Below are 26,444 nucleotides of genomic sequence, written 5' to 3' on the forward strand. Positions count from 1 at the left end.
CCTCCACTTTACCAAGCATGAATGTCCTTCTCCAGGGACTGGTCTCTCCTGATAACATGTCCAAAGTATGGGAGACGTAGTCTCGCCATCCTTGCTTCTAAGGAACATTCTGGCTGTACTTCTTCCAAGACAGATTTGTTCATTCTTCTGGCAGTCCGTGGTATACTCAGTATTCTTCACCAACACTATAATTCAAAGGTGTCAGTTCTTCTGTGGTCTTCCTAGACCCTTTAATTTCCTCTTTAATACCCTGATTCTGCCCAAATGGTTCACTCTCTGGGAGGGGAAACCCAAAGGTTCCACCAGGGAGCCTATGTCATTATTTGGGCTGGCTTAGGTATTAACAAAATTCTTTCTTAGAATGACTTTAAAGCTGCCTCCTTTAGCGTTCATCTGTTAGCACTAGTTCTGTACTCTGATGCTATGAAAAAGTTTAACGCTTCTTTCACGGATTAGCCCTCCAAACATTGGAGACACGCATTACTTTCCCATGCGTCTCTGCTTTTCCCAGATCGTCAGCTCTAGAATCCCTCAACTGCCCATCATTTTACACGGTTTAACCATCTTACTTCCAACTCGATCCCTGTTTTATATAGGTTTGTCAATGTCCCTCATCAAAGTGGCCCAAGACAGGTACACAGAACAGCTCCCGCTGCGGAGAAAAATGAGATCCTAGCCCAAATTATGGTGGAGCAGTCAGAGTATGCAAGAATCTATCTTGTCAGTGCCACCAGCAACGCCTCTGGTGGCACAGTGCACCTGAGTCCAGCAGAAACCAAGCGGTCATCATATAGAAAATTATTCGAGCAAAGTGACATTCTGCTTTTTTTACTGTTCCCCTCGATCTGTCGGCCTCCTCTCGCCTAATCCCAATCTGCAATTAAAGTTTCCCATTCTCTGGGGAACGTAAATCTGGGGACAACCCACCAGCAGCGGGTGTGTTTCAGTCACTTCCGGGGTCGAATAGCAGACAGTGACGAAGTCACAGCTGAAATAGGTGTTAGAGGCGAGGTGGCCTCTGCGAGCCGCCCTATCGCCGGGGGCCGATTTTGCGCATGCTCACAGGAAGCGCTTGCTGACGTCACTTCCGGTGCTGGTTTCGTCACGTTGTTCCGCGGAGTCGGGAGGCTGAGTTTAGCGTTATTGAGGAGCTACAGCTTCAGACGGGTAAATGTCGCACACATTGTCCCTCGTTCACCGCTTGCGTGTAAAGTGGAACCGAAGACTGTGCCAGGATTCACTCATGCTCTTCTAGTATTGTCTCCTGATGCCCTGGAACCTTGAATTCTGAGAACAAGGGAGAGGAGGTGGACAAGCTTTGGTTACCGTGGTAACTGCATGACACCAATTTGGGTCTTTGCGAATGTGGGAAGGGAGCACTTATGTAACGACCCTTTTAAAATACATTTGTTGGTCGGACTCAAATTTAAATCTTACATAAAACTCATGTGCCTAACTACCGAATTAGGTTTTGCAAAGTTCAATGTGGCTGTAATGTGAAGAGGCACAATTTGAGGCAGGGTTTTTACCCGTTGCCGTGGAGTCGATTCCGACTTCTAGCGACCCTGTAGGACCGAGTAGAACTGCCCCACAGGGGGTCCAAGGATCGCTTGGTGGACTGGAACTGCTGACCTTTTGGTTGGTAGCCGAGCTCTTAACCACTGCGCCACCAGGGCTCCGTAGTATCAAGAGTACTTAATAGTTGATTGGATTTGGAGAATTAGGCATCTTCAGGATCGAGACCAAACCCAGCCTGTCATATGATTATCTTTTTAGGTTCGTTTGCCACCATCAGTTCCAACTGCTGCCCGCCGCCCTCCTCCACCTCCCCCCCCCCAACGCTAGCTCTGTCAAGCTGTTACCTGATGTTCCTTCTACTTCCTAAAATATTGCCCCACCCTTCTTGTGACCTTGCGCAGGTTAGTTATTTTCACTAAGCCTTTTTAGTTATTCTCCTCCATTTTAATGTTGAAAAAACTGAGGGGCTACTTCTAGAAAGTAGAAATAACATCAAACTGCTTGCATTGGTTAGAGTTTGGGGCGTGTGCGGACGAGGGCTGCGAAAGGCAGAACTGACGGTGGGAAAGGAACCAAAAAGATAGTCATATGCCAGGCTGGATTTGGACTTGACCCTGAAGATGCTCAGGATACCTCTCCCTAATTCCCCATATCCAGTCAATTATCAGGTACTGTTGATGCTACCTCCAAATATTTCTCCAGTCTTCCCTCTTTAGGATTGCTGTTATTTAATTTAGGATTAGATTATATAATTTATATACCTGGCATATAGTAGGAGCCCTGGTGGCGCAGTGGTTAATAGCTGCAGCTGCTACTCAAAAGGTTGGCAGTTTGAGCAGCCACTCCTTGGAAACCCTATGGGGGACAGTCCTACTCTGTCCTGTAGGGTTGCTATGAGTCCGAATTGCCTCAACCGCCCCAGGTTTGGTGTATAGTAAGGACCCAAAAAATAATTGGCAGCTACTACTACTATTGTGCTTGTCATATTGTTTTATTATTACTTATTTTTCTGTTTCTTCCTCTAGGTTTTTTTTTAAACAGTATCTTATTTATCTTTCTATGTTCCTGGCACATAGTAGTTACTGAGTCTTTTTTTTTTTTTCTTGAAAGGATCTTACGTTTTGGCTGTTAATATAATTAAATTCATTTATTACTTTAAAGGAACTACCAAGTACAGTGAATTTTGCTGATCAAATGATATTTGTTAGTTAAAAAGATGCCCTTTTTTTTTTTTTAATAACTCAGAAACCTATGGATTAAGATGCATATATTCTTAGTTTTGAATAGGTATGAGTGATTTCAGTGACGAATTGACAAGGCCTGTGGCCAAGGCTGTTCGGGTGGAAACATCAATGCTCTCTGGTACAGGAATGTATATTCCTTGGCTCCGAAAGGAAATGGAAACTGTGGGTAAGTAAAATAACATATAACCATTTTAACCTAATGCAAGGAGATGATAAGGTTCAGTATGGATACAAAATGAATAACCAAGTTGGGAAGAGCTTCGGTTTTCAAGGTTTTTTTTTTTTAGCTGTGAGGAAGAAAAAAAAAATTTTTTTTATCCTTCTTTTCCTTTGAATTAGTAGTAAATAGTCTGTATTGTGGCAGCGTAGTACGTTGGAGGGACTTCGTGACTGATCAAGGAGGAAGGTGTGACCGTGAGATCGCAGTGTGGTGCAAGAGGGTATTTATTGGGTGGCCTGCCGGGTGCAAGAGACCTTCCCTGGGCAGCAGGCACAGAGAGCCATGAGAAGGGGAAAACCAAAAAAACCAAACCCTTTGCCATCGAGTTGATTCCGACTCATAGTGACCCTGTAGGACAGAGTAGAACTGCCCCATAAGGTTTCCAGGGAACAGCTGATGGATTTGTAGTGCTGACCTTTTGGTTAGTAGCCATAGTTCTTAACCACTGCACCACCAGGGTTTCCTCAGGAGGGGAAGAGGACATGAAAGACTCCTGAGGTAGAGAAGGGAGGGAGGGAAACCTTTTGTGTCCCTAGGTGATGTCGACCTGCAGCAAGGTAGAGAGTCTCTGGGTCAGAGAACTACAAAAGCAGTCGCACCTTTGGGTCTGCTTAACTACAGGATTTTATCTTATCTATGGCTAGCAGATGTTGTGTGCAGTTTCTCAGGGTATGTGAAGCAGGAAGACTTTGTTTTTTGTTTTTAATTATGTACTGCCTTGTACAATTTTAAGGTACCATCTACTGTAAGGTAATAGTTATATTATATTGTAATAGTTGCAAGAGATACAATTTCCAGCATATGTTCACATTTTATTATATCACTGTTTTAAATGTATCCAGTGGAAATCTAAATAGCATAGCAATGTGATACTATCATCCATTTAAAAAGATTTTTTGCAAAAGCTTTTAATAGATGGAAATTTTATACTGTTCCATTTTTTCCTATTGTACTTACTGTGCCAGAAATATGTATCTTAATTTACACTCATTATTTTTTGTTACTATCCTGTGATCATAAGGATTTAAGTATTAACATTTCTTCTGGATTAAGATGTAATGGTGAACACAGCTGATCAAAATAACATATATATGTTATAAATTTTATTAAATTTTAAGCATATGAAGTAAAATTTTATCTTTCATTCTATTTACTTTATATATCTATGAATGAATATTATGTATTTCTAGAAAGAGAAAAGATTTAGTGTCCTATTTCATTTTGTTTTAATTGATGTAAATTCTGAGAAACCTTAGTCACATAAGTAAGATAGAAATGGATGGAACTTAGCCCTTGCAGTGTATCAGTTCTTTGAACTCCTAAATTATTCATGAAAAAATTACATAGTGACTTATTATAAAATTATTAGCTCCTTCTCAGTTTTGATATGCAAAGAATTGGAAGTGACCTGACTTGCAAATAGATGCGTTAGAGTCATTCACTTTCTCAATACTTTACACCTGTATTTTCAACTAAAGGCAATATATAGTGATTTTGATTGTGACGCCGTGACCATAGGCACAGTGTGCTAGGAGATTAATTTTAGGAAAGAATATGTAAGGATGCTCAAAGTCTGCAAGTTGAGTACTTTAAAACTATTTTTCCATGGTGCCCGTAGTCTTTGTGTACTCCCAAGGGTAAGGGCACACCCGTTAGAAGACTCCTAGCCTAGAGTGGGAGCCCTGGTGGCGCTGTGGTTAAGAGCTCAGCTGCTAGCCAAAAGGTTGGCAGTTTGAATCCACCAGGCACTCCTTGGAAGCCCAGTAGGACAGTTCAGCTCCATCCTATAGCGTCGCTATGAGTTGGAATTCACTCGATGGCAACAGGTTAGCCTAGAGTGGTCTTGTGGTGTACAAGTTACTCTTACATTGGGGCTGTAATTAAACCCGAGCATACTTAACATGGTGTCTTAGGCTGGGTTCTCTAAAGGAGCAAGACCAGTGAAGCATATGTTGTGTTGTTGTTAGGTGCCACTGAGTCAGTTCCGATTCATAGCGACCGTTTGTACAACAGAGTGAAACACTGCCCGGTCCTGTGCCATCCTCACAGTCATTGCTATGTTTGAGTCCATTGTAGTAGTCCATCTTGTTGATGATCTTCCTTTTTTTAGTGAAGTGTATATAGGGATATTTGTCTCAAGGCAATGGCTCATGCAGTTGTGGAGGCTGGCAAATCCCAAATCCATGGGTGAGGTATCATGCCAGAGGCTTCTGCTGACTGATGTGGTTGTGGGGGCTGACGAATTTGGAATCGGCAGGTCAGGTGAAAGGATGCTGGTTCACGGGGTTGCGGAAGCTGGTGAATCCCAAAATCTGCAGGTCAGGCGGAAGGCTGCTGGCTCACAGGGTTGCGGGAGCTGGCGAATCCCAAGATCTGCAGGTCAGGTGGCAGGCTGCTGGCTCACGTCCCAAGAACTGGAGGACAGAGGATGACGGGTCCGATACAGGATCCAGAGCACACGAGCTTTGCCAGAATATCTGTATGTATTGGCTGCAAGCCACACCCCCAAGGAAACTGCCTTTTCAACTGATTGGCTCTCACGTCAGATCACAAAATGGGGGATGACAACAGCAGATCAAAAAATGAAGGATGATTACATCATTACATAACTGCCAAACCACTAAGAATCATAGCTCAGGCAAGTTGACACACAACCTTAGCTATCACACGTGGGGACTGCTAATACTTTAGATGTAAATGCTAATGTCTACAACTATTTTAATCTTATTTGCATTTAATATCATTGAGTTACTGGAACTCAGTCCTTAGAAACTAAAAGCTCATCTCTTGGAGTTTTCAGAACATTGGTAAGTAATAAAGATCATGCTTGCATAGAATGATCCTGATGATTTTTACTACCCATTCTAAATACCTGGGACTGTGCTTTTGAGGGCCTCTTTGGGAGATTCTCCCAAAATTGTTTAGTGCAAGAATGAAAGGATGATTGAATCAGGTTTGAAGGGTAACCCAGGAACATCTGGTAACTTAAGATCATCAAATAAGGGCATTCTTTTTATTTGCTAGAAATAACCAATAACAGCGTGGAAGGGTTTGTTTCAAGTGAACCTGCTTTGATACTGAGGATGGGCTGAGTTGGTTAATACCTACTCTTCTACTTGTTAAAAATTTTGCTAGCCAGAAGTTTTCTGAATCATTGAATTGGGGGTCACTGTGGGTAAAGCCTCTCTTCTTTTTATCTTTATAGAGACTGGAGGAAAACAGGAGAAGGATTTTGCCAAGACAACAAATGCTTGTTTAGATTTGATCCAAGAAGCTCTGCTAAAACACCAGTGGCAGAAAGCTGCAGAGTATATGCATAGTTATCTTCAGATCTTGGAAGATTCAGATACCAGCAAAAGGCAGGCTGCCCCTGAGGTAAACAAAGTGTCCCTGTGCTGGAAGAAATTAGATTCCTGGGGGTTTCTGCCTCTGGAGCTTACCATAGTAGCTTTCTAGAATCCCAGATTGATATTACCAAAAACTCCTGAAAGTCAGTTTGGGTGTAGAGTTTGTATCAGAATGTTTTTTGTACACTTCTTTTTACTTACTATCATTTTAAAGGAGACTAAAATACTTTGAGCTCTAAATTCTTAGATTCTCCAATATTCATTCATTCCAATAATTTTTTCTCTTTCTACAGAATGTTTCCAGTCATCATACAAATGTTATTTCTTCCATCTTAAAAATCATCTCTTGACCCCACACCCCCACCAGCTGTGCCTTATTTTTCAACTTCGCCTTTCAGCAAAACTCCTTGAAAGGGGTGAATATACCTATTCTCACCAGACTCTCTCCTGTTAGGCTCCCTCTACACTCAGCAACACCATTTCAACCCAATTGTTTAGTGAAGGTCAGCAATGACCTCTGTATTGCTAAATCTGGTAGTCAGTTCTTGGTGCTCGTCTCCTTGATCTGTCAACAATATTAACATAGTGGCTCACTCCCTCCTGTGTGATAAACTTTCCCTGTTTGACTTCCAGGACACTGCACTTCCCCTTCGTTGTCCCTCCTGCCTCACTGACTCTTCCTCAGTCCTGCTTGCTGGCTGCTCCTCTTCTCCTTGGCCTTTTGACTTAGGAGTGCCCCAGGGCCCAGTCCTTCCTCCTCTTCTTTATCTTTACTCACTCTCAGTTAACTCATTCAGTTTCGTCACCTTGAATGTAATCTGCTCATGATTCCCAGTTGTATATCTCTGGCCCTGACTGCACTCTTCATTTTCAGATTCCTATATCCAGCTGTCTACACCACATCACCGCTTGGATATTTAATGATCTTCTGGTCTTCACCGTTAAGCCTAATCTTTTGTACCTCAGATGGTTGCTTTATTTTTTATTTCTCTAGTTGCTAGGGCTGAAAACTCTGGGTCATCTTTTTCTCTCATGTACTCCATAACCAAACCATCAGAAAATCCTGTTGGCTCTTCCGTCAAAATATTGTAATCTAAATACTCACCCCCTCCTTTGCTGCATGTTGTTCCAAGCCCCTGTTAACTCACCTGGATGACTGCTTTCCCTCCTCCCCGCCTCCATCTATTTTCAGCACAGCAGCCAGAGTGATCTCCCTCCCTTTTTAATCAGCTTTACTGAGATATAATTCTCATAACATACAGTTCACCCATTAAAATGTCAATTCACTGTTTTGTTTTTAGTTTATTCACAGGGTTGTGTAACCATCACTGCAGTCAATTTTAGAACATTTTCATTCCCTAAAAACAAACCTTGTACCCATTAGCAGTTACTCCTCGTCCCCAATACCCAGCCCCTGGCAATCACTGATTTCCTTTCTGCCTCTAGATTTGCATATTCTGGACATTTCATACAAATGGAACCATATAACCTATGATATTTTGTGACTGGCTTCTTTCACTTAGCATATTTTCAAGATTCATGCATATTGTAGCATGTATCAGTACTTTATTCCTTTTTATGGCTGAATAATATTCTATTGTATGGTTATACCACATTTTATTTATCCATTCATCAATTGATGGACTTTTGCGTTGTTTCCACTTTTTGGATATTATGAATAATGCTGCTGTGAGTCATGTACAAGTTTTTGTGTGGATGTATGCTTTCATTTCTCTCGGGTATATACCTAGGAGTGGAATTGCTGTGTCATATAATAACTCTGTATTTAACCTTTTGAGGAACTTCCAGACTGTTTTCCTAAGTGGCTACACCATTTTACATTCCACTGGCAATGTCTGAGGGTTCCAGTCTTTTCACATCGTTCCCAGGACTTATTGTCTGTTTGGTTCTAGTCATCCTAATGGGCATGAAGTAGTATCTCATTGTGGTTTTGATTTGCATTTCTCTAAAGACTAATGTTGCAAAGTGGTCTTTTTAAAACGTAAGTCAGATCATATCACGCCTCTGCTGAAAACACTAGTAGTGCCCCATTTCACTCAGAGGAAAAGCCAGTGGTTAAACAGCTGTCGGTGAGTTCCAGCACGATCTCATCACTCCTTTCCCCACTCGACCTCTCTGACCTCCTCCTCTGTCTCTCCCTTTGCTTGCTGTGCTCCAGGCTCACTGGCCTCCTTGCTGTTCCTTGAAGAGGCCAGGCGTGTTCCTGCCTGATTGCTTTTCCCCAGCTTTTCTTTACTTGGAAAGGTCTTTCTTCAGCTACCACTCTGGCTGCCCTCCTTCAGGTCGCCTCTGTAATGTGGCCTACCACAACTACTCTGTTTAGAATTGCAGCCGTACACTATCGCTTCCGTTTCCCGACTGGCACTCCTGATCCCCTTACCACTCTTCCTGATCCTTCCTATCCCTTCCCTTTACATGACCCCCTGCTCTGTTCTTTTTTCTACAACACTTGTCACCTTCTAACCTATTACATAATTCACTTACGTTTCTTGATTATTGCTTGTGTCTGCATAGTAGAGTATATATTCCACAAGGGCGGGAATCCGGTGTATCCGCAGCCTCTGGAGCACTGTCTGCCACGTACTGTTAACGTTGTTTAGCAAAGACAGTTCCTACACAAAGTTCGCATGAGTATCTTAAATAGCTTCTGTTAATACAGTGGAGCCCTGGTGGCGCAGAGGTTAAGAGCTCGGCTGCTAACCGAAAGGTCAGCAGTTTGAATCTACCAGCTGCTCCTTGGAAACCCTATGGGGCAGTTCTACTCTGTCCAGTAGGGTCGCTATGAGTAGGAATCAACTTGAAGGCAGCGGGTTTTTTTTTAAATTAATGTAGTAACCATAGCATCAGTTAGATATGTGGTAGTGCCAAGAAAAAAATTTAACCTTTGATTGAAAAGTTTATGGACGAAAGTCACATATAGTGGTTAAACATTCAACATGTTATAGGCTGTTTTTGTCCCGAATTTGTTTTGTAAAATAAAAGAATTGGATCAGTGATTTCCAGACAGATTGTCTCTATTTGAATCATTTAGGCTTTTTGTTGAAAATGTAGATTTCTGTGTTCCACCCTAGTCCTACTGAATCAGAATCTGAATCACTAGAATATTTATTTTTAACAAGTGGTCATCTAGTTTCAAGGACTGTAATAGATGATCTCCAAGTTTTCTTTAAGCTCCCAAACACTGTAGTTTGGTAGTCTACAAAGGAAATCATGTTTGATTTTCCTGAGTTGGGAAGATGAGTATTATAATTATACCAAAAAACCAATATGTATATTTATAGGAAGAATTGATTCAATAATTTATTTATTATAATTCAGTTCTTAAATCCACTCTGAAGTCTATATTGAAATAATTTAAATTGTAGTAAGAGAAAAGTAGAGATTCACTCCCATAAAAAAGAAGAGCTCCAGGTCTGTCACCCAAGGTTCTGGTCATCTGGGGAGAAAATATATTTTTATTAAAATTTATCCATTGTTGATGAAAATTCTGAAATTAGAGTTCCATATATAGATATAATTTATCGACAAGAATTGTAGAGCTTGAAGGGATTTAAGAAAACATCTAGTCCATTGTCCTCATTTTACAGATAATAAAGATGAGGCCAAGAACAGTGAAGAACTAACATCACTATAATGCAGGTTTTCTCACTTTAATATTCTTCCTCCTAATGAAATTTTTTTTATTTTCGGTACGTATCCTAACCACCTATCTTCATTAAACTACTTATTTAAAGGCCATACTCTATTAGTTATCTGGTGTCCCTGGGTTGTGCACACTATTGAGCACTTGGCCGCTAACCAAAAGGTTGGAGGTTTGAGTCCAGCCAGAGGTACCTCAGAAGAAAGGCGTGGTGGTCTGTTTCCCAAAAATCACCCATCGAAAACCCTATGGAGCACAGTTCTACTCTGACACACACAGATTTGCCATGAGTCAGAGTTGACTTGATGGCAACTGATTAATTATAGTTACCTAGTACAGGTGGAAACCCTGGTGGCGTAGTGGTTAAGAGCTGTGGCTGCTAACCAAGAGGTCGGCAGTTTGAATCCACCAGTCAGTCTTTGGAAACTCTATGGGGCAGTTCTGCTCTGTCCTGTAGGGTCGCTATGAGTTGGAATTGACTCGACAGCAATGGGTTTGGTTTTGGTTTTTTGAGTACAGGTAGTCCCCAGTTTACAATGTGGTTCCGTTCCAACAACCCTATTGTAGGTCGGTTCTGACATAAGTCAAATGCCTCAATTTTTTTTAAGTTTTCATTATTATTGCCGTAGTCTGCTATATGGCAATATATTCAACACTTTTTGAATGGTAAATGATAACATTGAACATCTGTGAGTGAACATCTGAGAATGATAACATCAGTAATTTACATGCTGTAAAATTGTATGCAGTACATATTACTAATGATAAGATGTACCAAAAAAAAAAAAAAGATGGCTGTAAGTATGGTTCGGCATAACTCAAATACGTCGTAAGTCAGGGCCTACTTGTGTTTTAATATTAATCAGCTGAAAAGATTTTATCACCTAAGATACATTCACTGGGTAAAGCACAGTAAAATATTAACAGTGATATCTAGGAAAATAAATTATAGGTTGTTTTTTAATATTATAACCAGAGAAAGAAATTTAAAAATAGCTTTCTCAGAAATTGGTTAAGGCAAGGATTTTACATTTTGGTAGTGATTTCTGTGTTGACAGATTATTTGGAGGCTCGGAAGTGAGATTCTATACTATCATCCCAAGAGCAACGTGGAGACTTTCAGTACCTTTGCTGACCGGATGAAAAATATTGGTGTCATGAATTACTTAAAGGTGAGTGTGGGTTTTATGAATTTACACTTGTAGTGTTAATTTTTTTAGTTGCTTGTTTCACTGATAAGGTAGGTAATAATGTAAAAAGCATGGGCAGAAAGATAAAAGACACCTGGATAAGTAAAAGAAGCTGAAAGAAAGTAGTGTCGGTCATTTAATTCTTGGTTTCTAGTTGCCTTCCACGTTCTCTAACTGAAAATACCTTCTCTTTGTATATCTCTGTCAGTCACTCTAATCACACTGCCTCTTGTTTGTATGTTTATATAAGTAGTTCTTATTTACATCATTTTAATTGTTTATGTTTTCTTCCAGGTTACATAAAAACTTTGATCACAGAGACTATGTTGTTACGTTAGTTGTAGCCTACCAAGGTCTTAGCCCAGCATATATCATATATTGACCTTTCAGGAGATATTGAGAGCTTTTTGACTAATGGTTATCTAATGATCTGTATTACCATTGTTGCAGATCTCCTTACAACATGCATTGTACCTCTTACATCACGGGATGCTTGAGGATGCAAACAGAAATCTAAGCCAGGCAGAGACATGGAGATATGGTGAAAAGTCATCTTCCCAGGAAATATTAATCAACCTTATTCAGGCCTATAAAGGGCTTTTGCAGTATTATACTTGGTCTCAGAAGAAGATGGAATTGTCTAAGCTTGGTGAGTGAAATGAGCGAGCTTTTTCTTAGGATGAGACTGAATCATAGGGGGCAGAGGGAATTTTAAGAAGTAATCTAGTAATACCCCTACTTCCAAGCCTAACTGACTCAGATATTACAGAGAATTGACAGTTCTATTACGGTCAGCTTCATCCTTTATTATATTTCTGATATATCAAAAAGGCTTTATGTTTTTTAGATGGCTCATAAATTAAGTGCATGGCATTTTATTTTCCTTTTTTAAACCTGAATTCATAAAAAGTTACAAATTTTCTTCAATAGACGTTATTGAATATAATAGACACTTCTTTCTGTGTTTAGAATGATGTTTGTTTTATAGTGTTGTTTCTCAGAATAATATGTTTAAAGAGTATGGCAAAATAAAGTCATTTTATTTCTGTGCAAAGACCATACCAGACAATTCCTTGGTTTACCTACCACACTAGGAATTGAACATGTGTCCCTACTTCTCAAACTGGGATTGCTGGATCATATGGTATTTCTATTTCTAGCTTTTTAAGGAAGCACCATATTGTTTTCCAAAATGGTTATACCATTTTGCATTCCCACCAGCAGTGCATAATAGTTCCAGTCTCCCCGAAGCCTCTCCAGCATTTGTTATTTTCTGTTTTTTTGATTCATGCCAGTAATGCCAGGGTGAGATGGTATCTCATTGTGATTTTGTTTTGCATTGGCTAGTGATTGCAAGCATTTCCTCATGTGTCTGTTAGCTGCTTGAATGTCTTCTTTGGTGAAGTGTCTGTTCATTTCCTTTGCCAATTTTTTAATTGGATTATTTGTCTTTTTGTTGTAGAGGTGTTGGATTTTCCTGTAGATTTTAGAGATTAAACCTTTGTCGAATTTGTAATAGCAAAAAATTTTTTCCTAGTCTGTACGTTCTCTTTTTACTCTTAGTGAAGTCTTTTGATGAGCGTAAGTGTTTAATTTTTAGAAGATCCCAGTTATCTAGCTTATCTTCTGGAGTTTGTGTGTTGTTAGTTATGGCTTGTATCCTGTTGATGCCATGTATTAGGGCCTCTAGTGTTGATCCTATTTTCTCTTCTATGATCTTTGTAGTTTTTGTTTTTATATTTAGGTCTTTGATCCATTTTTTGTATGGCGTGAAATGTGGGTCCTGTTTCATTTTACTCTGTTTAACCTTTTGAGGAACTTCCAGACTGTTTTCCAAAGTGGCTGCACCATTTTACATTTCCACTATCAGTATATGAGGGTTCCAGTTTCTGCACCTCTTTCCCAACACTTGTTATTGTCTGTCTTTTTGGTTATAGCCATCCTAGTGAATGTGGAGTAGTATCTCATTGTAGTTTTGAATTTGCATTTCCCTAATGACTAATGGTGGTGTAGTGGTTAAGAGCTTGGGCTGCTAATCAAAAGGTTGACAGTTCGAATCCACCAGCCACTCCTTGGAAACCCTATGGAGCAGTTCTTCTCTATCCTGTAGGGTCACTATGAGTCACAATAGACTGGACAGCAACAGGTTTAATGACTAATGATGTTGAATTTCTTTTCATGTGCTTATGGGCCATTTGTATATTTTCCTTGGAGAAATGTGTATTCAGATCCTTTGCTCATATTTTGATTGGGCTATTTGTCATTTTATTATTGAGTTGTAAGTGTTCTTTATATATTCAAGATACAGATCCCTTATCAGATATATCAGATTTATGATTTGCAAATATTTTCTTCCATTTTGTGGGTTGTCTTAGTTTTCTTGAATAGTATTATTTGTCTTTAAATGTTTGTTAGAATTGAACAGTGAAGCCACCAGGCCTGAGCTTTTCTTCATGGATAGTTTCTTGATTACTAATTGAACAGAAGTCCTCAACACTGAATGACTTTTTAAAACCTTATCTTTGGGCAGATGAGGAAGATTATGCTTACAGCACAGCGACCCAGAATATGCTTAACCACAGCTGTAAGACATCTGTAAATCTTGGTGCATTGATTCAAATTCCTGGAGTTTGGGACCCTTTTGTGAAGAGTTATGTAGAGGTATGTAGACTTTCCATAAGTGTTACTAGCTTCATTTTTTTGGTAAGCCTATGCCTCATCTTTATTGATCAGAAGAAAACTAATGGAGAGAATTATAGTAAAAAAGAATATGGTCTTTCTTTTTAAGTTGTCTGAGTAATTTCTTTTATTTTACTAATACACTGTTAATGTTACTTTGTCCTTATTTCCACCAGTCGATAACCTGCTGTGACCAAATGCTAATAAATAAATAGAAATATAGATATATAGAAATATATATATAATATAGATATATGAATAGAAATGTTGTAAATTTTAGTTCTTTACTCTTGTTGAGCTTCAAAGACTAGCAGAAAGATTTTTTATGATTTGAAGAGGTTTATAGAAGGGAAGAGAAGAAAAATCTGAAACTGGGTCACAGTGTATGAGATGTAGTATAATGGCTGTCAGGAAGTTCATAATGATGTCCTTTCATCCCAGAGTCATTGTGGAAGGTAGAGTGCCTTGACACTGGCCACTAGAAATAAGTCTGGAAAATAATTTACTCGATAAAAGTTTGACGAGTACTGAAGTAATAATTGTGCTGTCAGAAGATAATTTCCGAAACTATATGGCAGTGAATCTGGGAGTTCCTGTGTAACGATGTCAACAAAATGAAAGAAGCTGTAATCCGTGTACCCCTTTGCGGCTGAAGTTATGCAGGGCACTGAGGTTAGCTGCATCATGTGATCTTTTTCCAGTTGTTAGTGTGCCCTGCTTTGAGGACTTTATTTCTTATTATAGGAACAGTTCTCATGTTGAAGTTTCTGCATTTTTCAGTAGCAAAATACCATAAGGAAAAATGGGAAACCATGTCAGCCTTTGTTATAAGTGAGTTTCTGTGTTCCGTAAAACTTGTAACATACGCTGGTGAAAGCAAAAACTGGCATTTCTGTTACTCCCTATACAGTCCTATTGGTCAGTTTGGTGATTTTTAGTATCCATCAGTAAAGTTTATTTTTCATATAGCCATTGACAGAATCTAGCTAAGCTGTTCCGACTTATTTTTATATAGATGCTGGAATTCTATGGGGATCAAGATGGTGCCCGAGAGGTCCTCACCAATTACGCGTATGATGAAAAGTTCCCATCAAATCCAAATGCCCATATCTACTTATACAACTTCCTAAAGAGAGAGAAGGCACCAAAAGAGAAACTGATAAGTGTGCTTAAGGTATAGAATTTTTTATTTCAGTGTTTAAACAGGGCTGGGGGTTCTCCTTTAAAGTGTTTTAGGTCATTGCTTTTCAACTTGCATATTATAGCATACGTAGAAAATTACACTGGGGTAAACAGAGTATACTACTCACAGCTGAAGCATCCAGGCAGATTTCCCTCGCCCCCCATATGGGACTGAGGGGAAAAGATCAGTATTTCAGCACTGCCTTGCCACCCTGCTTGGAAAGCACTGCATTGATATTTTTTGAAAATCAGCTTTATTGAAATATAATTTACATACAGTAAAATGCACTTATTTTAAGGTACAGTTGGAGCACTTTGACAAATATATATATTCACGTAACCACTATGATAGCCTAGATATAGGACATTTCCATCACCTTAGTACATCCCCATATTTCCCTTTGTGGCCAATCTATCCTGCGCACTCCCAACGCCAGGCAATCACTGATCTGCTTTCTGTCACTGTAGATTAATTTCACCTTCTCTAGAATTTCATGTCAGTGGAATCTTACCGTATGTACTCCTGTGCCTGGCTTCTCTTGCTCAGCATAAATGTTTTTGTGATTCGTATGTGTTATTGCATGTATCAGTAATTTGTTCCCTGTTGTTGAGTAGTAGTCCTATTTTATACATTCAGTTCTTGACGGACATTTGAGTTATTTTTACTCTTTGGCTATTATGAATAATGCTGCTAGGAACATTCAAGTACAAGTCTGTGCTCACATATATTTTCATTTCTCTTGGGTATCTACCTAGGAGTGGAATTACTGGCTAAAGTATATGTTTAACTTTTTAAGAAACTACCCAGTTGTTTTCTGAAGTAACTGTACCATTGACACTTCTACCAGCAATGTATGAAAGTTCAGTTTTTCCACATCCTGGCCAAGACTTGGTATTATCAGCCTTTTGAATTATAGCCATCCTAATGAGTATGTGCGTCTGACCCAAGCCATGGTGTTTTCAATGGCTTCATATGCATGCGAAAGCTGGACAGTGAATAAGGAAGCCCGAAGAAGAACCGATATCTTTGAGTTATGGTGTTGGTGAAGAATATTGAATATGCCATGGACTGCCAAAAGAACGAACAAATCTGTCTTGGAAGAAGTACAGCCAGAATGCTTCTTAGAAGCAAGGATGGCAAGACTACATCTCACATACTTGGGACATGTTATCAGGAGGGATCAGTCCCTGGAGAAGGACATCATGCTTGGTAAAGTAGAGGGTCAGTGAAAAAGAGGAAGACCCTAAGGAGATGGATTGACACAGTGGCTGCAACAGTGGGCTCAAGTATAACAGTGATTGTGAGGATGGCGCAGGACCAGGCACTGTTTCGTTCTATCGTACGTAGGGTCCTTATGAGTCAGAACCAACTGGACGGTACCTAACAACAGCAGTGGGTATGTAGTGGTATTTCATTGTGGTTTTAATTTTCATTTCCTTAATAACTAATAATGTTGAGTATCTTTTGATGTGCTATTAGCCCATTTTCTTTTGTGAACTATCTGTTCAAGTATTTTGTCTGTTTTGGGGGATGTTATTTATCTTATTGATTTGGAAGAGTTGTTTTTAATATAATAGGGTATACTTTTTTTTTCCCAAGGTATATGAGTTTTAAATATTTTCTCCTAGTCTGTGACTTGTCTTTTTGTTTTCTTAACAGTGTCTCACAAAATGCAGAATTTTTTAATTAATGATGAAATCCAGTTTATGCATTTTGATTTTTTTTTTTTTCTTTTGGGGTTAGTGCTTTTTTGTTTAAGAAATCTTTGCCCACTGCAAGATAATGGAGAGTCTCTCCTATATTTTTTTTCTAGCAGTGTTATAGTTTTATGTTTAGGTCTATGATAGATTTTCAGCTCATTTTTATCGGGAGTGAAGTGAGGGTCAAGGTTCATTTTTTCCATGTGGTTGTTCCAGCACCATTTATTGAAAAGACTATCCTTTCCCCATTGAATTACATTGGTAGCTTTGTTAAAAATCAGTTGACCACATATATGGACTGTTGTGTTCTTGTGGTGTATATTTCCATCCTTATACCAATACTGTGTGTCTTGATTACTGTAGCTTTATAGAAAGTCTTGGAATCAGGTCCTGAAAGTTATACAAATTTAAACTTGTCTTCCTTTTTCAAAATTATTTTTGGATTTTATAGGTCCTTTGAATTTCTATATACATTTTAAAATCAGCTTGTCTGTTGCTAAAAATCCTCTTGGGGTTTTGAATCTATAGCTCAGTTTGGAGAGAATATCTTGATACTGAGGTGTTCAAACTGTGAAGATGGTGTGTATCTGCCTTTATTTAGGTCTTTAATTTTTCTCTGAGATATTTTTAGTTGTTTTTCTCTGAGATATTTGTAGTTGTAGTATAGGTGTTTAATTATTTATTTTTATTGTGATAAAATATCCACAACATAAAATCCACCATTTTAGCCGTTTTCACATGTACAATCCATTGGTATTAATCCCACTCACAATGTTGTACAACTGTCACCACTGTTTGTTTCCAAAACTTTTTCATCACCCCAAACAGAAACTCTGTACCCATTAAGCAATAACTCCCCACTCTCCCCCTCTTCCCAGGCCCTGGTAACCACTAATCTACTTTCTGTCCGTACATATTTATCTGTTCTAGGTTTTTAATATTTTTTAGTGGTTGCTGGAGTAATTATAAAACACATCTTTCAGTTTATCACAGTTTACTTGAGTTAATATTGTGCTGCATTACATGAAATACAGCATCCTTTCAGCAGTATAGTTTTATTTACCACCTTGTCCTTTAATTTATAGTTGTCATCTTTTTTATGTGTATCAGAAACCCTATACTGTAAGTTTTTTTTTAAATTCAAACAGCCACATGCCTTTTAAATAAATTGTTAATAGAATAAATGTATGTATATCATTTATTTTCATCTGCATATTTATCATTTTGAAGGTCTTCTTCATTTCTTCCTCCAGATAGGTGTTTCCGTATGATGTCACTTTCTTTCAGTCTTTTAGCATTTCTTGTCCTACAGGTCTGCTGGCAACACTTTTCTGAGTCTTTTTATGTTATCTTCAGTTTTTGAAAGATGGTTTTACTGGATGTAGAATTCTGGGTTGACTTTCTTTTTTATTTCTGTAAGTATTATGTTGTTACATTGTTTTTCTGTTGTTTTGATGAGAAATAAGGTGTCGTTTTATCTTAATTCCCTGTGTATTGTGCTTGTTTCCTGTGGCTGTTTTCAAGGTTCCTGTATTTGTCTTTGGATTTCAGACTCCGATGAGCCTAGGGTTTCCTTTTATTTATCATGGTTGAGGTTTGCTAAGCTTTTCTTTGATTTTTAAATTGGTGTTTTTTCAGCAAATTTGGGAAGTTTTCAGTCAGTATTTTGTCTTATACTGTATTTTTGTCTGTCTCCTGTACATCTGGAAATATGTAATACCCCTTGCATAGTTAGCTGAGTGTATTTTCCTTGGGCAGAGCCATGCATGGAACATTTTGAGTAAAAACACTGGAGATATATACATTGATTCTGAATTGCTGAAGACACCAAGAGCAGTTTCTTTTACTTCTTTTAAATGTAGAACTGATTAAATTACAAAAATTAGACTGAGAAAAATCCTCATTTCTCAAGCTTCTGTTAAAAGACCAATTAGTTCTAAAGTATACTTTCACACTCATCAAAATCAGTTTATCCTATCGGACCTTCAGATGTGGAAACTGTATGTTTATAAATTTCCAGCAGGCTTTGTTTTATTAAGCATACTACTTTTAAAGTTGCTGTTTTAATTCTACTCTTCAAAATATCCTTTTGACCCATTTATACAATGAAATATTAAGGATAGTTAAAAACAAAAGCAAGACAGTACCTTCACTTGGGTTGCCAGTCATTAAGAGTGTTTTTGAAAAGATTTTAACATGTTATAAGAAACAGCTAAAACGATTAAACTCTTGGAAGAAAACATAGGGGTAAATCTTCATGACCTTGGATTTGGCAAAGGATTCTTAATTATGACACCGAAAGAATGAACAACAAAAGAAAAAAACAGATAAACTGGTACGTTAGTAATAACAGACATAAGGCCAATTCCCAGAATGGGAAGATAACTCACATCCCCGTTTTCCCACTTCTTCTTCTCTGACACCAGCCATCCATGTGGCGTTTTCTCTCTTTCTGACCCTAACCACCCAGAGTTAGGTCTTTACAAAACGACACCTGGTCAGCCTCTTCTGTCCACCAACCACCCAATGCTGGGTCCTCACAAGTTAGAAAGACTCTGTCCTAGAATTCTAATCAACTGCACAAATAGGCAGATAGATACCAGGCCCTGCTGGTCCTCATTGCCCCCAGTGGGTTTTATAATTTGATAGAATGACTCACAGAACTCACAGAAAGGGCGATCCTCACTATAACTTTTTCCGTATAACCACAGGAGCATATAAACAAAAAGATGCACAGGCGAGGTCTGGGAGGAGTTTTCCACAGGGAGCTCCATGTTGCCAGAAACGTGCAGATATTCCCACGTTCATCATCAATCTGGAAGCTCAAAGGAAGTTCCAAGATCCAGAGTTCTTTATAATAGTCTTTGAGGCCTGAGTGCATATGCATGACTGGTGCCTCATCGATTATGCATGATTAATCAAATAAATGAATATGCTTTATTTGTTGCATCATGCTCCCCCGCCCGAAAGTTATCTCCCAGGTGTGGTCTTTAGGATTCCTGCTACATTTGTACATGTTTACGTGTTGCCTATCTATTTTAGAAAACAGAGGCACCTTGATTGCTGGCAAATTCCAAAGGTTATTTTCAGACAAAAGGCCGAATTGAGTTCTTTGTCCCACACAACTGGATTTCATCAAAATTAAAACCTTTTGTGTTTCAAATGAAGCCATTATGGAAAGTGAAAAGGCAGGCCACAGAATGGGAGAAAATGTTTGCAAATCATATGTTTGATAAGGGACTTATATCTAGAATATATAAAGAACTCTTACAACTCAATAATAAAAAGACAGATGTAAAAAATGGCAAAAGATCTGAATAGATGTTTCTCCAAGAAAGGTATGCAAATGGCCAATATGCACATTAAAAGATACTTGAGCAAATCAAACCATAATGAGATACTACTTCACACCCTCTAGGATAGCTAGACTCAAAGACAGACAATAACAAGTCTCGGCAAGGATGTGGAGAAATTAGAACTCTCATCACTGCTAGGTGGCACAAACTGTTTGCTCTCAACTACTAACTTAAAGGTTGGCGGTTCAAACCTACCAGGCAGCACCGTGGAAGAAAGGCCTGGCAATCTGCTTCCATAAAGATTACAGCCAATAAAACCTTATGGATCAGTTCTACTCTGTAACACATGCGTGTTGCCATGAGTTGAAATTGACCTGAGTTGGAATTGACTTGACGGAAATGGGTTTGGTTTGGTTTTCTTCATACACTGCTGGTGGAATGGAAAATGCTGTTGAGTAGATTCCAACTCACAGTGACCCTGTAGGGCGGAGTAGAACTGCCCCAAAGGGTTTTCAAGGCTGTAAATCTTTACAGAAGCAAACTGCCACATCTTTCTCCCTTGGAGTGGCTGGTGGGTTTGGACCTCCAACCTTTCAGTTAGCAGCTGAGCACTTTAACCGCTGTGCCACCAGGACTCCATAAGTATATAAGGCCCCCATCTGTTTCCCAAATTCTACTGGTGATCTTGTTATTAGCGAATTTTTTTTTTTTTTTAAGCTTTATAGGGAACTGCTTTCTATACCCAAATTGAAAGTGAACAAAAGCAAATTATCTTCTAAATCCTTGGTTTATTTACTGAGAGCATATTAGACAACAGCTTTCTTTGAAAGCAGGCTGAAGTTTCAAAATGCCCAGAGTCTGTAAAAATGACAAAATTATTCTGTCTTCTAGATTTTGTACCAGATTGTGCCATCTCATAAACTGATGTTAGAATTCCATAGAATACTTAGAAATTCAGGTAAATACTTTTTGGTTTATACCTCTTTATTCAGACAAGCTATAGAACAGGGGCTGGCAAACTGTAACCAGTGGGTAAAATCCACCCCCAAATAAAGTTCTCTTGGAACACAGCCACACTCGCTCGTGTATGTATGTCTGTGGAGGTTGTCTCACTACGGTGGCAAATTTGAGAAGTTGTGACTGACCGTGTGGACCAGCAAGTCTGCAATGTTTACTCTCTGACCCTTCCCAGGAAGTTTGCTCACCCCTGCTGTAGAACATAGACAATGGTTAACAAAAGAGAAAAGTCTTCAATTTATATAATTCACCTCATTTTAATCTCTACTAGGCTTCAGCTCAGCATAGAAAAGAACATATTTCTTCATTGAAGACAGTCAGCTCAGTAAGCTCAGTTGGCATTGGGATGGCCTGCATCCCTCTACTAATAGAAGAGAACATATAGAACATGGCCAAATCGGGCAACTACTTTAAATAAGTTCTCAGTAATGTGTAAACAGAGGAGTATAACCCAGGGTGGGGGATCAGACCTTATTAGCATGGACTAAATTATTGAAATCATCAGATTCATCACAGGACAGTATCAGCATAATGAGGTGTTTTAAACTTTTGACCAAACTAGAAGGCTTATGACTCAGCGATATTTTATCAGCTATGTATATATTTTTTAGCTTTGTGTACTTCACAAAGTATGTAAACTTGAACTGGTTTGATTATTGCAGAAAAAGAAGAACACCGTAAACTGGGGCTGGAGGTATTATTTGCAGTCTTAGATTTTGCTGGCTGCACTAAAAATATAACTGCATGGAAGTATTTGGCAAAATATCTGAAACAGACCTTAATGGGGTGAGTAGGAAACACACAGTGTTTATTACTGGACCAGCGTAAGTAGTATTTCTCAATATTTTAGCTAATACCTATGAATTTTTATATAAAGTTCTTTGCTTATGTTTTTGGGTTTCTTGAACTGTGTCTTCAGCTGTCTTTTTATGAGTACATCAGAGCAAGGAAATACAAAGACAGAAGCATAACTTACAAAAATTCTCTCAAGATTTGTGTATTCTATTAATATAAGTGCTCTACCTTAGCACTGCACTGCTAGGGAATAAGTATGTATTTTCACATTGGAAATAAGAATGAAGAGGGATCACCTCCACTCTTTGCTAAAGACTCTTTGTGAAACTTGTTGTGAAGACTCGATTTCTCCCATGATAGGCAAGTGTGTTGTCAGCTTCTAAGATCACAGTGGAGGCAGTTTTCAGCGTGATTTTTAGAGCCTCACAAGGTAATCACTGGTTATTCATTCAACAAGTATTTGTCAAGTCCATTGTGAGCTGGGTATCAGAAAAATCATACCTCTGCTGCTAGTATCATTAGTGCCACATTGTGAATAAGAAGAGGAGCGACTTTCTTGTCAGTTTTGCTTGGTGTATAAGAAGGGGTATCACAAAATTAAGTTTCTTTTGTTTAGTGTATCCATTTCAGTTGGTTAGAAAATTCAGCGTCAGTGGGAACTTGTTTCAGACTTCAAATCTGACTTGACCTTGGAGATAAAACAGTGCTGAAAAGAAGATGTTTAGTGTGATATGTTGGTGCACTCACTGTAAACTACTTTTTAAGTCTAAAGCAGTACATAAACCTAGACTGTAAGGTTCTTGAAGTCAGAGAAGTATACTATTCATTTTTGAACCTCTGGAAATTCTGCCGCAGGGAGCGCACAGGTTCTAAATAAGTGTTTGCTAAATTAAATTATTGAAGAGCATTTGACATTCTTGGGTTCAGCTGTCACATCCATGGTGTATTTGTATAATAATGGCAACTAGATTCGGATAGCAACTCTTGGTAGCATATAATTTTAAAGTAAGGTTTTAAAGTAACTTTTAAGTAATAATAATATTTATTAAACATTTGTTATATACCAGACACTATCTAAAGAACTTTATACGAGACCTGCTGTGTTACTGGAACGGTTTCATTTTAATAACAATGCTGTGGGATATGTATCATTAATATTCTCCAGGAAACTAAGGCTCAAGATGTTAAGCAACTTGCCCAGGGTCACATAGATAGTAAGTGGAAGGACTGAAATTTGAATATAGGATTCTGGCTTTAGAGTCTGTGCTCTTAATCACTGTGCTGTACTGAATTGGCTAGTTCGTTAATTGGAAAATGGGATGTGGAAATAAAAGAGAACAAAGAAGATTTGGTTTTTCATACTCTGGCCAGGCATGTGCTATGGCCTGGCATATCTTCCTTGTCATCTTTCCATAGACTCTGCTGAAGTTCAAATTCTGACAGTACAGATCCATCCCCATCAGTGACCTTTCCCTGTGACTTTTTCTTTTCCAGAAGTCATCTAGCATGGGTTCAAGAACAGTGGCACTCCAGGAGAAACTGGTGGCCAACCTTTCATTTCAGCTACTTTTGGGCAAAAAGTGATTGGACGGAAGATAAGGCTTTGGCTTGTGAGAAAGCTTTGGTGGCCGGAATGCTGTTAGGAAAAGGTACATGTCTTTTGTTGTTGTTTGTTTTTTATGTAGACATAGCTTTTGGACAATTTTGAAATAGAAAAGTATGGCCATTTATTCATATTAGAGTGCACCCAGCACTGTGGCCAGGGATGTTAGGTGCTTAAGAAATAACTTGAATGAAACAGTGAATCCTGAGTTGGAACAAGGTGTGATGTGCTTATAAGGTATACCCACGGATAGAGATAGTGATTTCATATTGATTGTGATGGTTTCCGTGTATTCTAACGTGAGGCATTAGGGTATAGGATGCAGTTGGATTCCACAACAAATGACCGTTTCGCCTTGCTGTATAGAAAGTTTACTGAGAGGGTCTACTTTATAAGAAACAGAAAAATATTCTGTATTGACCTCATTGCTCTACACTAGCTCTATGTGTACTTATCTTGTTCCTGGAAGAAAAAGAATTCCACTCCTGTTAAAAAAAAGAATATCTCCCATTAACTTACAAAAAAAGCCTCCTAAAAGAAAAGAGGAATTGATCTTTTCTTTGTAGAATATTTTGGCCAGTAAAACTCTTACCTGCTTTGTACCTGAAATATGAAAAGGTAGGAAGCACTGAAATGAAATTGCTGCAGAATGTGTCCAGAGATGAAGATAAACCTCACAGCAGTCACTGGTCAGCAGTCTGTTCTTCAATTGTTTTAGATACAGCTTTAGTTTGTGTTATTTGGAATGAGCATTCTCAGTGAATGTTTGAGATGGTTACTGAGATGAATAAAATGTTGGTTTTGTGAGAGGAAAGGAATTAATAAAATCACTTGAAATTTTCTCACTAATACACTGATGAAAAGGGACAGAAATGTGATTTTGACTGTGATTTTCTACTACTTTACGAATACTGAGGTATCTCATAGAGTATGTTTGAGCACAGTTAGAAGCCCTGGGTTCATTTTCCCATGCTGTGATGTGACTTACTTGCCTTGTAACCTTTGTGAGCCGTCTCTGAAATGGGCATTGTTTCTCTAGTCCTGCATACAAGATTGTTTAAACATCGAGTCAAAATGCTTTTTAAGTTCTGGAGTATTATACGAACATCAGACATGGTTATGCCTGAAAATGGCCATCTCTTCTGCCGTCAGGGTGGTAGTGTGGGGGTTGAGTCAGTCTCTTTAGGAGTTAATTGAGCTGAGTTGGATTTGTTCTTGCTCTGGTCACCACTGCTCCATCATAGGATTCGAATTCCTCTAGCTGTGGTCTGCTGTTGCTTCGTGCTTAGAGTAGGGGCTGCTAGTGTGGTGGCTGCCGCTTCTTCCCATACTGCGCTACAGGTGAGTCAGTCTGGGCGTCCCAGTTCTCCTCGGAAGGGCCTTTCCTACTTGGAAGTCAGGCTGCTTGGTTGCCCTGTGACTTCAGCTCTCCGTGGGCTTGAAGAGTTAGGACTTTGTATTTTATTTGGCCTTTTCTTGTTGTTAACATAGGAGCGAAGTTCTTTCTATATCTTAGGGGGAAGCAGTAATCTCTGTACAAGGCTATTTTGCTGAAGTGGTATGATGAGTTTAGAAACACAAATTATTTAGGTGACATCATGGAAACTAGTTCTTCTTAGCTAATAAAATAAGGTAATTCTATCTTACTATTTTCAGGGATAATAAAATGGTTACTATAGGCAACCTGTCAACTTCCCAGAGAAGATGGACTGTAATAAAAGTATTTTTTTATATGGGAATTATGGTCTCATTATTCATTTATTGAACATAGAAAATCCTGTTACTTAAAACTTTGTTTTTCTTACAGAAATTGATTTGTTTCTCTGAAATATTTGATAAGTTAAGTGGTTCTTCTAGCATTATAAGACTATGAGGAGCAGGTAGAACTTATAATGAGCATTAGGCATCTTTTTCAGAGCCACGTAATCACCATCTAGTTGCTTGCTAGATGACTAGAATGGATAGATAATATTTGATCTTTTCTAGCCTGGGAATTTCTACAGAGAACTTTAGTATTTTTATAGATGCCTTTTAAGCTGATTTATAAGCTAACATTGAGAGGGAATCTATAGTAATTTGCTCTTGGAGAAAACAGTTGTGGGGTTTTGGGGGCAGGATAGAAAACAAGCTGAAGTACATGTTTTAATTATGATGAATCAGAAACATCTTTGAATTCAGGAAGCAATACATTTCGTTGGTGACAGCTCTTGGACTATGCGTAGAATATATTGGTATAGATAATGCAAATCAATCTATTTTCATAATCATTAGTATGCCAGAGCTGAAGCAAAATGTAAAAATACTTGAAGAATTTGATGATAAGTATTAAAAGTCTGTTTATTTTGTTTTTTAGGTTGTAGATATTTTCGGTACATTTCAAAACAAGGTCATCAAGCCTTAAAGAAAAAAATTAAGCGGATGAACAAATCAGTGAAAAGATACAGTATTGTAAATCCAGGACTCTGATAGTGATTCTAATTTTTATTTATAGAGCCTTGAACAGAGTAGCAGCTTTGTAGATAGTTATTGAATGTGTTTATTTGGTATTTTAAGAAGGTAGTTTATATGGCTTTTAAAAAGTTATTTTTATATTTTTTTATATTCCTTTTACTACCAGTTGTAGCTAGAGAAGCAGCCTCACTGCCTTTGCTCTTTGTAAATATATATTTTTCTTTTTGTACTGTTAAATGTAACATTTATTAAAGAATAATTCTTCAAATAAAAAAGTAAATATTTGTTTAATCGAAGAATACATCTCCACAGCAGTTATTGCTGCTTGCACGTAATTTGCTTCTGGCTCTTTTGTATTAACTATAACTTGTGGTACTATGAAATAAATTTGTATTTCTTTTAATTTCTAATTGATCTACGTTAGGTTTGCCGCATGAAGGAAGGCATTGGGTGATGAGTTGTGTTGAGGAATTTTGGAAAGAGAGAATAATTTAAAAAAGATCTCCTCTTTTCCTTTTTGATATAAAGATGTGGTAGCTT

General features: G+C 38.4%; 1 protein-coding gene across 2 annotated transcripts; it reads left to right on the forward strand.

The window, feature by feature from the left end:
- The first annotated feature begins 1,106 nt into the window (after positions 1–1,106).
- TAF1A (TATA-box binding protein associated factor, RNA polymerase I subunit A) lies at positions 1,107–26,444 on the forward strand. Of its 2 annotated transcripts, none has more exons than XM_023730963.1 (11): positions 1,107–1,167; positions 2,796–2,928; positions 6,188–6,357; positions 11,049–11,162; positions 11,631–11,829; positions 13,711–13,841; positions 14,875–15,033; positions 20,930–20,996; positions 21,718–21,841; positions 23,345–23,499; positions 25,807–26,444. In XM_023730963.1, the coding sequence occupies exons 2-11, from the start codon at positions 2,808–2,810 to the stop codon at positions 25,917–25,919; spliced, it is 1,353 nt and encodes a 450-aa protein (XP_023586731.1). In that variant the 5' UTR covers positions 1,107–1,167; positions 2,796–2,807; the 3' UTR covers positions 25,920–26,444. The 2 variants fall into 2 exon arrangements, with proteins under 2 accessions (XP_023586731.1, XP_023586732.1); XM_023730964.1 differs by lacking the exon at positions 1,107–1,167 and adding an exon at positions 1,206–1,330.

This window comes from Trichechus manatus, unplaced genomic scaffold (assembly GCF_000243295.1).
Source record: "Trichechus manatus latirostris isolate Lorelei unplaced genomic scaffold, TriManLat1.0 scaffold00039, whole genome shotgun sequence".
Lineage (NCBI taxonomy): Eukaryota > Metazoa > Chordata > Mammalia > Sirenia > Trichechidae > Trichechus > Trichechus manatus.

Coding starts and splice junctions, on each gene's coding strand:
- TAF1A (XM_023730963.1), top strand. CDS start 2,808: ATGAGTGATTTCAGTGACGAATTGACAAGGCCTGTGGCCAAGGCTGTT. Junction 15,034..20,929: donor AACTGATAAGTGTGCTTAAG/GTATAGAATTTT, acceptor TCTGTCTTCTAG/ATTTTGTACCAGATTGTGCC. Junction 23,500..25,806: donor CGGAATGCTGTTAGGAAAAG/GTACATGTCTTT, acceptor TTTGTTTTTTAG/GTTGTAGATATTTTCGGTAC.